The 11,960-nt window shown below is 41.3% G+C and overlaps 3 protein-coding genes across 3 annotated transcripts; 2 read left to right on the top strand and 1 right to left on the bottom strand.

Moving 5' to 3' along the window:
* The first annotated feature begins 1,147 nt into the window (after nucleotides 1–1,147).
* LOC115747557 (membrane metalloprotease ARASP, chloroplastic) lies at nucleotides 1,148–3,026 on the top strand. The gene has a single exon (XM_030683767.2). The coding sequence runs from the start codon at nucleotides 1,301–1,303 to the stop codon at nucleotides 2,660–2,662; it is 1,362 nt and encodes a 453-aa protein (XP_030539627.1). The 5' UTR covers nucleotides 1,148–1,300; the 3' UTR covers nucleotides 2,663–3,026.
* Nucleotides 3,027–5,301: 2,275 nt separating this feature from the next.
* Nucleotides 5,302–8,086, top strand: LOC115747593 (transcription factor MYB101). The gene is made up of 3 exons (XM_030683801.2): nucleotides 5,302–5,727; nucleotides 6,156–6,972; nucleotides 7,696–8,086. The coding sequence occupies exons 1-3, from the start codon at nucleotides 5,371–5,373 to the stop codon at nucleotides 7,956–7,958; spliced, it is 1,437 nt and encodes a 478-aa protein (XP_030539661.1). The 5' UTR covers nucleotides 5,302–5,370; the 3' UTR covers nucleotides 7,959–8,086.
* Nucleotides 8,087–10,342: 2,256 nt separating this feature from the next.
* On the bottom strand, nucleotides 10,343–11,711 carry LOC115747559. Its single transcript, XM_030683770.2, has 2 exons — nucleotides 11,362–11,711; nucleotides 10,343–10,938 (listed from the first exon to the last, which is right to left on the bottom strand). Exons 1-2 carry the CDS (start codon nucleotides 11,401–11,403, stop codon nucleotides 10,393–10,395), a joined length of 588 nt encoding a protein of 195 aa, XP_030539630.2. The 5' UTR covers nucleotides 11,404–11,711; the 3' UTR covers nucleotides 10,343–10,392.
* Nucleotides 11,712–11,960: the final 249 nt, after the last annotated feature.

Raw genomic sequence — 11,960 nt, 5'->3', positions numbered from 1 at the left:
CAACAAATCCCAATAATGTCCTAACATGTTGGGCTTCGACTGGGTCAAGAGACATAGAGCTCTAGGTTTGTTATAAATAGATTATTTAAGCTGTGCTAGCCAGAATTTTTTGAGAAATGCAAATATCTTTATGAAGTTGTCAAAGGCCTTTATAGAGTCAAAGTTTTTTTTCGCAATGATGGGCCAAACGTACATTTTGTGATCCTAACTAAGGTTGTGGCATAATCGCAAACATTCATTTATTCGTTGTGATTTTCAAAATAATTTTTGTAATCTTTAGTAAAATAAGGATTGTATTGTGCTACGACAGAATAGTAATTTTATGTTAATGAAAATATATTGGATTTTCTTATTCCATTCGATTCTCACAGTTGTCTACAATAACTAAATAAATGAATTCTCAAAAGTAATTGAAAATATTAGAATCCTCGTTCTATTTTATTGCACATCATTTGACACCGCCATACCAAACATATCAACAAGGTGTCAATTTGGCAAAAGATAAAAGTAGAAAGAGTACTAGAAGGCCTCGCTTCTTCGGCCCAACGCTAAAGGCCCGTTTATAACCAACCAGCCTTCAATCCAAATAATGGGATGATCCAAAGGTATACAATCACGGACAGTGTGCTTGAATGCAAATGGCCTCAATTATCTATGCAAAAAAGATTTTTAATTTGGCCAATGTAATTCCCGAACTTTTTAAACATATTCAACTTAATACTTGAATTATGTGATGATGTTCAGCGTCGTATTTCCATTAATTCAAGTTTAGAAGCGATTTTGAACATTTTCTTATAGTTCGGGGGCTAAGTTGAATATGTTCTAAAAGTTGAGGGACTACATTAATCAAATTGAAAGTTCAGGGATCGCATTGCATATTGGGTTAAAATTTTAAAAATATATTGGTGAAATTAGAAGTTTAAAAATCATATTACATATTGAAGCAAAATTTGGAGACTAACCGTGTCATTTTCCCCGCTTTCTAAGCAGCGTTAATTATTTGGGAGAACTGGTTGACAAAATTGATCGACACCATTCTGCAAACGAATTTCGAAAAAGCAAACCTTGACCACTCTTTCGCTCGAGCTCGCGGTTCGTGGACGGAGGAAGATCCACACGGACAACAAAAGCCCGCTCAGTCTCTGTGAGAGGGGGGGACGCTTCGGTTGCTTCCCGTCCACACAGAACCCAAAATCATGAATTCTCCCATTATCCATCTCTCATCTTCGTTGCATCCCTCCTCCCGTTAACCCAACCTTTTCCCACTTAATCCTTACCCCAGAAAAAAAAAAGGAGAAACATGCTGACAAACCTCTCGCCATGCCCGCCATCGTCTTCCTATTCCTTCGCCAGATTGACCAGTCCCAAGTCCCTCCTCTCCGAATACCCCCTGAAGCCCAAGACCCACCTTTCAAAATCTCTGCTTGCAGCTTCCCCTCTCTGCTCCCTCTCTTCGGCTCACCCTCATTCCGACGGCAGGGATCGGTTCTTCTTTGGGAGAAGTGGGGTCTCGCGCGGGGAGAGGCTCGATTTGAGGGCGCTTGCCGCTTCCGGGTTCGATTTGGGGAACTTCGAGTCGGTCCTGGAGGCTGCTGGAGTTCTCACGGCCATTATCGTGGTTCATGAGAGCGGTCATTTCTTAGCTGCTCAACTTCAGGGCATTCATGTAAGTAAATTCGCTATCGGGTTCGGCCCAGTTTTAGCTAAGTTTAATGCGAACAATGTGGAGTATTCTGTGAGAGCTTTCCCTTTAGGGGGATTCGTAGGATTTCCGGACAATGATCCTGAGTCTGACATTCCGGTGGATGATGTGAATTTGCTCAAGAATAGGCCGATATTGGACAGGGTGCTGGTTGTTTCGGCCGGCGTGATCGCCAATATAGTGTTTGCATATGTTATAATCTTTGTTCAAGTGTTATCTGTTGGATTACCAGTGCAAGAGGCTTTCCCCGGGGTGCTTGTGCCCGAGGTCCGGGCCTTTTCAGCAGCCTCTCGAGATGGGTTGCTTCCCGGAGATGTGATTCTTGCTGTTAATGGAAATGAATTATCGAGACAAGGGCCCACCGCAGTTTCCGAACTCGTAGATGTAATTAAGAAAAGTCCGATGAGGAATGTGTTGCTTAAGGTTGAGAGAGGGAAGGAGGATTTTGACATTGGCGTGACCCCGGATGAGAACTTCGACGGGACTGGTAAAATCGGAGTGCAGTTATCACCGAACGTTAGAATATCGAAGGCTATTCCGAGAGATATTTTTGAATCCTTTAACTTTGCTGGCAAGGAATTTTGGGGTCTATCATCCAATGTGCTCGACAGCTTAAGACAAACTTTTGTGAACTTCTCGCAAACAGCTAGCAAAGTTTCCGGTCCTGTAGCGATCATCGCTGTAGGCGCAGAAGTTGCTAGATCAAATATCGATGGACTTTACCAATTTGCAGCTGTGTTAAATATAAATCTGGCGGTCATAAATCTTCTTCCGTTGCCTGCTTTGGATGGGGGCTCGTTGGCCTTAATTCTCATAGAGGCGGCGAGGGGTGGAAGGAAGCTTCCTTTGGAAGTGGAACAGCGTATCATGTCCTCAGGGATCATGTTTGTCATATTCATCGGGCTATTTCTCATTGTTCGGGACACACTCAACCTTGACTTCATCAAAGACATGTTGTGAGTGCCTAGCAGACCGTTTTGCTGGGAAAAGATTTCCCATGGATCTCAGCACATTGTTGAGCTTCAGTTGATGATGATATTGGGTGGAACAGGGAATTTGATGTGAGTTGACATATCTAGTTTTTCCCTGCTCAAGAAGTACCAGGAAAGATGATACTTGGCTTCCTGCCTTTTTGTAGTTTGTACATCTGCTGCTGTTCTTGGTCATAGATCCGGAAGGCGTAATTCTTGTGGAATTATATTGCAAATACTTGCATGGTTGCATACTCAACGTCCTGTCCATGTTATCTATACCTCATCTTAATGGTCCCATCTCATTTGGCTCTTTTGAGACGTATATTTGCATAAGGTGGTTACTTTTGATAGTTTGACTCCATCTTCAAGTTTTCCATCATAAATTTCATATTCAAATGTTTTTGGGATTTCCTTGAGATGTGGGGTCACGTAGCAGATGCAACCTTTATAAACTCGTTACGAAGTTATATATGCCTAGTACGTGAACTGGGGGGCTTTTGCTATTTCGGTGATCCTCCATATAATTCGTCTGTGTTGATGTTTTGAAAGTACACCGTTCCCTTTGAAGAGGAGCTTTTGTTTGATGCAAAAAATAGGTCGTGTCGCTCGTGGGGTAGGTAAGAATACCTCAACTCCTACTGCTTCTCCAAGGATCTTAATGGAATATCTGGACGATTACGATGCTGATCGTGGGCATTATTTCATATGTTGTCTTGACGATTTTGGAATTCATACTGTGAGCTGTTGTTGCTCAGCAGCCGATCAGCAAATTGTCCTATTTTAGCCCTGTAATCAGACTTAAAATTCCCTCATCAGGGCAAAATGCAGGACAACGTATGGGGTCTTGCTTGGCCTGATTTTATGCTTTCTTGTTTGCTGGGGTTGCATCTGGTTGAAACCAGAGCACATCTACATGAAACAGTCGAACCACTTTGCACAGGGAAGTGACCTAAAAGATGGGATAGCAGGAGCTGATGATGCCCTTCATATGAACTTTGTACCTGGATGAAGACCTGATAAGCGCTCTTGACGATCCCAGAGGGAGGTCTAAAGGAACCAAAAAGAAACGATCTACATTTGGTGGCTGCAAATGTTTTTTATATCCTTGTGTGACCTTTAGCATCAGTCCCCGACCGAAAACTAAGGTGCTTCGGATTCATATGAGCTCCGTGCACCACAACCCTCGATTTTGATGGATTTCATGTGAGATTTACATGATCCGACAGGTCAGTGAAGTAGAGAGAAATGGAAGCTCGCGCCTTGCAATTGTCCTGTAAACCGTTTCGAGCAAATGCATTCTACTCTCATCTCGCATAAACTGTAACAATATAAGCTATAATCACACTGTAAATCATGTAATTAACATTTCCGCGTGCCCAACATTTTCATTCTGCATACGAACAGAAACTTGCGAATGTATATCCATCGAACTAATGTTCTGTGAGAATTCTTTAAAAGCTAAGGAGTTTTAAGGAGAATTCATGGATAGGAATTCCGCGATGAGATTCAGAACTGATTGTTTATTTCTCCTTTCGAATTGAGATAATACATACTCAGAGTGTCTACATACATAATTCTAGAAAATAGATCGCCGGAGTGGAATGAAGCGCAGGAAATTCAATAATTAGTCAAGCGAATGCGAAATTAGCAAAGGCAGAGTATAACCAAAACCAAACAAAAGAAAACAACGAAAAAGGAAGAGACGAAAATGACACGTACTGACTCGATATATTACGTAAGAATTGCGTCTCATTCGGTAAGATTACGACCCGGACGAAAGAGGGCAAGCAGAGTCAGAGTCATAGTCTATTGACCGATCGAAAGGAAATTACTTCATGAGCAAGGAATAAATGGAGACTAATGAGCGACGGAATGATAAAAAGCGCGAATCGAGTGCTGGAACGGCGATACCACGAAAAGTTATCCGATGCAGGATTAGATTGCATGATTGACGAACAGGAGGAAAAATCTGTGATATTTTCCAGGCGACTATCATCACTTTTGTAGCCAGAATGGCTAGACAAGTGGCATTCGCATTTTGCCAAACCAAATCCAGGGGAAATCGACAAAGCCGAAAGCTTTCATCGTTCGGGCAATGGGGCGCGTGCGCAGAAATCGGGTTGGATGAGAAGGAAAACGCGTAGAAGCAAGCGCACACGCCCACGTAGCTTGCGAGGCTGAGCGAAATGGAAGCTCACGCCTTTAAACTCCTCCTCCTCCTCCTCCCTCAGTTTCTCACTCTCATCTCTCTCACCCGCCCCCTCGCAAGCCCTAGACACGCCACCCCTTATCAAATAAGCATGAGGCCAAGAAACAAACACCTGATCTGTCTCCCTCTCTCCTCTGTGTCGAATTCTCTTAGTTAACCTTGGGAGAGGAGAGATGAGTTCCTCATCCTAATTAGCAAAAACCCCCCACCCACCACCACCATTTCATTGCCGAGTAGGTTTTTCCTTTTTTTTTTCTGAGATTTTTTCTCTTTTTTTCCTTTTTGTTCCTTAATCTTTCCAAAACCAGAAACATTTTGTAGGAACTCCCATGAGGCTTCTTCTTCTGTTTGTCATGTCTTTTCTTGTTTCTCTTCATTATTGATACCCATACAGAAAAAAGAAAAAGAAAAAAAAAACAAAAAAAAAAAAACAAGGAAACACCCAAAAACATCCCCCGCCTTGCGTTTGATACGAAGCGCCCTAGATGGTGATGAACACAAGCTTTGATGGGACGGAGAAGGCCGGTTCGGAGTCCGGCGGTGACGACCGCACGAGCGGCGGTGGCGGCGATGGGCAAGGGCAAGGGACGTTGAAGAAAGGGCCGTGGTCGGCCGGGGAGGACGCGGTGCTGATCGAATACGTGAAGGAGCACGGCGAGGGCAACTGGAATGCCATCAGGAGGAAGACCGGGTTGATGCGGTGTGGGAAGAGCTGCAGGCTGAGATGGGCAAACCACCTGAGGCCGAACCTCAAGAAGGGCGCCTTCTCGCCCGAGGAAGAGGCCAAGATCATTCAGCTTCATGCTCGGCTCGGCAACAAGTGGGCTCGCATGGCCGCTCAGGTAACAAATCGCGCATTTTTCCATTCTTGTTGCAACAAATGCATTCGTTTTGTTCGAACATTATCATCATTTTAATCTGTGCTTTGCGTGTTTGGTCGTGTAGTGTTGTTGCAAGGAAGAGGGTCTTGGGGTTAATTTCTTCTGTCATTTCTGTGAGGGGATTCATTTGTTGTTTCAAATGTGCCCTAATCTTGCAATAGGCCTCTCTGTCTCGACTTGGAAGCCTCCTTCCGTTTTTCTATTACCGACCCTCTTCTCGTCTCATTGAAATTGATCTGCATTGATTCTGACACGTAAGGAAAAGTCGCATGAACGTCATGTTAACTTTCATCGTCCTTATCCGGCACGTCTGTAATAACTAGAGACGCGCGAAACTTTTTGGAACTTCTCTCTGTCTGTGATCGTTTTTACCTCTCTTTGAGATGCAGCTGCCTGGAAGGACCGACAATGAGATCAAGAACTTCTGGAACACAAGAATGAAGAGACGTCAGAGAGCAAACGAGCCTCTCTATCCTCAGCAAGTTCAACCGGAAGCCACCGTCGCCTATGACATTAATCTCCAGCTGCCGCAGCCCGGCTCTACTTCCTCTCTCCAATCTCTACTTGCCCCACCACAACAGCAGCCGACTCTCTCTCCCAATGCTTATCGCTCACCTGATCCTTTCTCATACCCGAAACCCTACCACCACCCTGAGAACATCATCAACGGCATCTTCACCCCACCCTCGGCCGTTCCTACTCATTCTATATTGTCGCCACCGCTGGGTGAGTGTGGCTACCCGATAGTGCCGTTCCTATTCGATCTGGGGGCTTCCGACCTGAACCTCAACCTTGACGCATTCAACATCGGAGTTGCTCCAGTCGAGCTCAAGCCCATCATCACCGACAGGCTGAGAGAGAACGGCATGGCGGCAGTGGGGACGCCGGGGGCAACGGCCTCAAGCAACTCTTCCGTGACGGGTGGCGATTACATGATGAGAGCTTCTGCCAGCGGTGCCGCCTCCGGCTGCTGCTCGAACAATTTCGAGGCCACGCCTACGTCGGCTTTTTCGATGGGAGCGCCAAACAACAGTGCTTTACTGGACGCGCTCTTCGAGGAAGCTAGAGTTGCGTCGTCGTCGCAGAAAGTGCAGGGAAGTATGGTGGGTGGAATGAACGTGGGAAGAGCTGAGAGAGGAAGCCATCAGGGCATGGAGGCCAACCAGCAGTGGGAGAACTTTTGCTCCGCTCCGTCATCTCTCAATGGTGAGCGATTTGAGCATATTTAATACTTCTTCGTGTTCCTTCGTTTCTTTATTTCTGCTTTTGCTGGTTTGGTATGAATATCTGGAGGTAGTTCGAACATTCGATATGAGTCTCTTAATTTTCATCAGTCGAACCGAACATTTCAAGAAAATTTCCGAGCTATCTACCCTTTTGGGTAACCTCTTTGAGGATCTCAGCATCAATCATAACAAATTAATTTATATAATAGTAAAGTTCGCAATTCTAATTTCAAAAGAACATGCACATGTCATACGTCGTAAAGAGAATGCAGAATCAGAGTGTTTTTGAGGTTGCTCACGACAGGATAGTAACTTCATCAATAAATTCTGCACTTAAACTTGTAGAGCCTCTCCTTTGCAGTAGTAGCCTTTGACGTCTACTGGAACTTTTGAACATTTGTTAGCAGATGGCAATCCATGCAAATTTATTTGTAATTTACATGAACTAACGACCATAACAATGTGGCATAACAGCAGTAAGAATGTGACGCAGCTTGTGTTCCAACATAATATTAATCCATAGTTTTGGCTGTTGTCAATCACAAATCGAACGCCCGAAAGTTAATTCTGTCGTTGCTGATGCTTTGATTTTGCTAATCGCTTGGGAAGTCTTGTAGATCACCGAACGAGGATGCTAAGACTATGTCAAGCCGAGACCCCGCATGAGATCTAATTTCATGTTTGAATCCAAACATATATGCAGGAATGATAAGACCTTTGGAAGAGGTCGACGACGATCTCTCAAGTCTTCTCATGAACTTCCCCTCGTCTGCAATCTCGGAGCCTGACTGGTTCCGGAGCCCCTACTTAACCCCGCAGCTGCCTGGCCCGGACAACGGCTGCATCCTGATTGATGGCTCGAGAGGCCCGCCGCCATTGCCCTCTCAAGTTTCAACTATGGCGGCCGCTGAACTGGAATTGAACTTGTGCACGCCATGTTGGAACAACATGCCCGGCATCTGTTGACAACCAAGGTGGACTCGAAAGCAAATCAAACCTGATACTACTATAGTATTATAGTGCTCCATGGAGGGCCTCATGGGGAGTTAACAAGTGGCCCATTTGATGGTTGCCACCTCACTTCCCTTAGCCTTTTTTTTATTTACTGAACTCTAAGAAATAACTTACTATCAATAAAATATTAATTTATCTATTATTTGGATACCACTTCACCTCATATATTCTTTTCTATTTCTTTTTCTTTTTCCTCTTTGAATTTTACAAAAAAAAGAAGAAGAATTACTTATTCTCGATAAAGTTATCTTAGATATAATACAATAAGAAAAATGCCTAGATATCAAGAAAATGATCAACTTGCATGGAAATGTTCAAAACAACACTAGAATACACTATCCCTTTTTCTTTTTTCCTTTGATTTAAAACCGACAATAAAGAAACTTACTTAATCGAATAAATTATTGTATATAATGCATGACGTGATAGTCTCTTATCCTATAATTTGAGATATGCGGACATACTTTTCTGCATTAATATCATCCCATTCGAACATAACTTGTTAAGGTAAGACTAGAAAGACTATTGGATAATCTTGAAAATATACATAGAAAATACATTTCGAGTCAGTCCAACTATAGCTTCAAAAATGATAGGACAGACATCATATTCTACAAAAATTCTCTAATGCTAATCCCAAAATAATTTCCTTAACTTCATTTATATCGTCTATATGATATTAACTTCATTTATGTCTTTTTGATTTATCTATCTCTAAAATGATTTTGATTTGGTTTAGCTAAATCACGTCATATAAAACATATTATTCACTCAAATCTAAGAATTTGATTTTCTCCCGTGCATACCCGGGCCAAGTATATTGAGAAGTTTGGCAGCAATTCCTTGGGGGGGAAAAAAAACTTGCAAAGAGGAGAAATTATCGAAGGAAGAGCCAGCTCTTTTATATGGCTTGGTAGTCAACATTATACTTGCAGTTCATGTTATATCCGTTGATCAGGTTTAATTCTCTCTTAGCATGTAAAGCAAAGATGCAATGACATTTATAGAAAAAGGTAGTTTAGATTTTGTGAAATTTAAGGTGTTTTGGTTGTCTCTAGGACCGAGCTATGGAAGTGTTGTCCTAATTAACGTTACAAGTTAGAGATTATTACGATTAACTTATGAAATTCCACTCTAAAATATAGATTTAGCATCTATCCGGAATTTAGTATAACGTGTCGTCGCTATTGTTTGTTCCGTGCTAATTCATTGAACAACTAGAACGCACGATAAAGCAACCGATATTGCAACTTTGATAGCTTAGATTGGCTAAGGTCAAATTGTGATTTGTTGCAATTGATATTCATTTATTTCACATGGTTAATAAGAAGATATATTCAAATAGAAAGAAATGTGCATTCGCGAGAACAGGCACATGATTATGTAAAAGTAGAGCACGAGGCATATGATTATGTAAAAATATCACCGACAATGTTTTCTGACGAAATTGAGTTTTAATTTTCCTTTCGACTTTTAGGATCCTTTTAGTTTCTATAATCGACTGCAATAAGCCGTGCCATTGGCATTTTATACAAATAGAAATCAATGCTCTGTTTGTTTTGCGGAAAATATAACATTTTTGAAAAATGTTTTCTGGGAAGTCATTTTCCAGGAAAATGACTTCCTTTTCCGGTGTTTGGCTAAAACTTGAAAAAGTTCCAGAAAATATTTTCCTCCGTTTGGTAAGGAAAATTCGTCTTTTTTTTTTTCCCTTCAAAATAGACATACATTATTTTTTCGCCACTTGATAAAGAAAATTCATTTTTTTCTTGAAAATAAACAGCCCAATCAACAACGTCTGAAAAATCTAGAATTTTTTAATAAAAAAATATTGATAAAATTACAACATAAAATTCATCATCAAATCCACTCCCCTCGACGAAGATTCGGAAACGCGAAATGACCAAGAAGCAAAAATTCTTTTCCAAAAGATTCCCAAAAAATAACTCCAAAATCCAAGCTAAATCTGGCGTTTGATACCATAAATCCTCGGACAAAAAAAAAAATACCATAAATCCACAAGAGTTCATCACATTAGCTACAGAGCAATGGAAAAATGGCCAAGGACAGAAGAAGATGCCACCATAAGTTTTGCCGAATGAAGAATACTACATAAGTTTTCTATTCCTCTTATATCGGATGTGATAAACAACAACAGAGCATGCAATCCCGCAAGCAACACTAGCTATGGCTTTCCTCTTCCAACTAGCACAAATCCACTGCAACTCTTCCAACTATTCATCGGCAAACATCATTTAATTCTCGAAGGACAAGGCCTTCCATACCAACAACACGTACTAGTTTAATCCTCAAAGTACCGACAACAACAAAATAAAAAGAAAGAACAAGTGTGTCTTTTGGCAACAAAACTAAATAGAACATATCGCTACTTGTGTCCTCCATTGCTTACAAATTTGTCAATCCACGCTTTACGAAGATTCGCACTTTTCACCATGAATGCATTTGCAATTTTTTCATTATCTACTAGATAGTCAAATACCGATCCAAGGGTAAGTTCATCATGTCCATCCACTTTCATCACCTCATTGTAGAGTTTAGAGTATTCAGCTTTCATCACCTTATTGGAGATTTTATGGTATTGGGCAGCGGTTTGATTTAATGACTTCATTGCCGATGCCATCTCTCCAATTTGTGTTGAGAGTGTAGCATACTTATCATCCATGTCGGAACATCTTCGTCTTTTGTGAGATCTCTTTTCCGAAGGCACGGTAGATGAAGATGTTTTTGACCCCTTCATCAACTCATCGAAATCATCGCCTAAATCAACAGGAGAGGAGTCAACTTCTGTTGCATCAATATCTTTGAACTGCTTAGCAAAGCTTCCGGTGGCCATATCTCTCCCAACCACTAGTGCCATCTCATCATACATATCAATCATCTTGTTTAGATATTTTTCATGAGTAGGATGAACCTGTCAATAAAGATAATCCATAGAAAGTCAAACAAAATGAAATATTTTCTAAACAGCAAATACAAAAACAAGTTCATACACATTGCAGGAATATAAAGAGGAAAAGCTTGGAAGGTGCTTTGTTATATTCAAGAGCAACCACCACTCAAGAGACTCTGAAAACAAGCCTCTCTCTCAACTCACATCAGCCAAAGGACATTCACGTGTCTCTGTACTCGGTTTCCATTTGGTCCGCACAAACATTTTCCTTGTAGAACTATCATTCATTGATCCTCTCTCTCTATCTAAACACCCATCCACCTAGTAAAACATTTATCAAAATCTCCATAATCACACAAAAGATAAACAAATGCAAATGCAAAGTTGCTTCCTAATTCAATCGCAAGAACAGTTTTTTCCATGAAAAGTGATGAAAAAAATTACTGTCACATATTGATCAAATTCATTTTTCCCAGCTATGACCATCTTCAACTTGTCATCCCAATTGAATCCACTCTTGCCACGTACACTTTGAATCGTCTTCTAATTGCTTTTGACAGTCTTCAAATGGTTCTCGACGTGGTCGGGCTCACAACCACCCCCGAATCTCTCATTTATTGTATCAACAACTCGAGCAATTGAAGATGGTTTGAAAATGCTCGAAGGCTTGTTTCCTTTACTAGCTTCATCGGCAAGAATTTCAAGTAGAACACGTTCCATAGGCTTAGACCACCTAAATTGCTTGACCTTCTCATCATTAGCCTTACCTTTACCCTTCATGATAACTACGTAACAACTTGAAACAGCAGAATAAGAAAAAATCTGATGAAAAATAAAAAGTAGCAAATAGTTAAAGATAATCAACATTAAAGAAATGGAAACCACATGTTCTAAATGAAGCATTCAAAAGAAGCAAAAGGAAAACTATTGGCTTCTTCTCATATTTTGATAATTAATCCACATTGCATGTGCAATCCTAACCCTTTTTGCTGTCCATATCCTATTTTCCTCTTTTTCCTCTCTTTGAGAAAGTTGGACTCTTG

Source organism: Rhodamnia argentea, chromosome 10 (assembly GCF_020921035.1).
Source record: "Rhodamnia argentea isolate NSW1041297 chromosome 10, ASM2092103v1, whole genome shotgun sequence".
Lineage (NCBI taxonomy): Eukaryota > Viridiplantae > Streptophyta > Magnoliopsida > Myrtales > Myrtaceae > Rhodamnia > Rhodamnia argentea.
The sequence above is the reverse complement of the archived record's forward strand: the minus strand, read 5'-3'. Positions and strand labels throughout refer to the sequence as shown.

Excerpts from the sequence above, each read along its gene's own strand:
- LOC115747557 (XM_030683767.2), top strand. The coding sequence starts at position 1,301 with ATGCTGACAAACCTCTCGCCATGCCCGCCATCGTCTTCCTATTCCTTC.
- LOC115747593 (XM_030683801.2), top strand. The coding sequence starts at position 5,371 with ATGGTGATGAACACAAGCTTTGATGGGACGGAGAAGGCCGGTTCGGAG. Across the intron at positions 5,728-6,155 it reads GGGCTCGCATGGCCGCTCAG|CTGCCTGGAAGGACCGACAA; the intron begins GTAACAAATCGC and ends TTTGAGATGCAG. Across the intron at positions 6,973-7,695 it reads CGCTCCGTCATCTCTCAATG|GAATGATAAGACCTTTGGAA; the intron begins GTGAGCGATTTG and ends ACATATATGCAG.
- LOC115747559 (XM_030683770.2), bottom strand. The coding sequence starts at position 11,403 with ATGGTCATAGCTGGGAAAAATGAATTTGATCAATATGTGACA. Across the intron at positions 10,939-11,361 it reads AATTTGATCAATATGTGACA|GTTCATCCTACTCATGAAAA; the intron begins GTAATTTTTTTC and ends CTTTATTGACAG.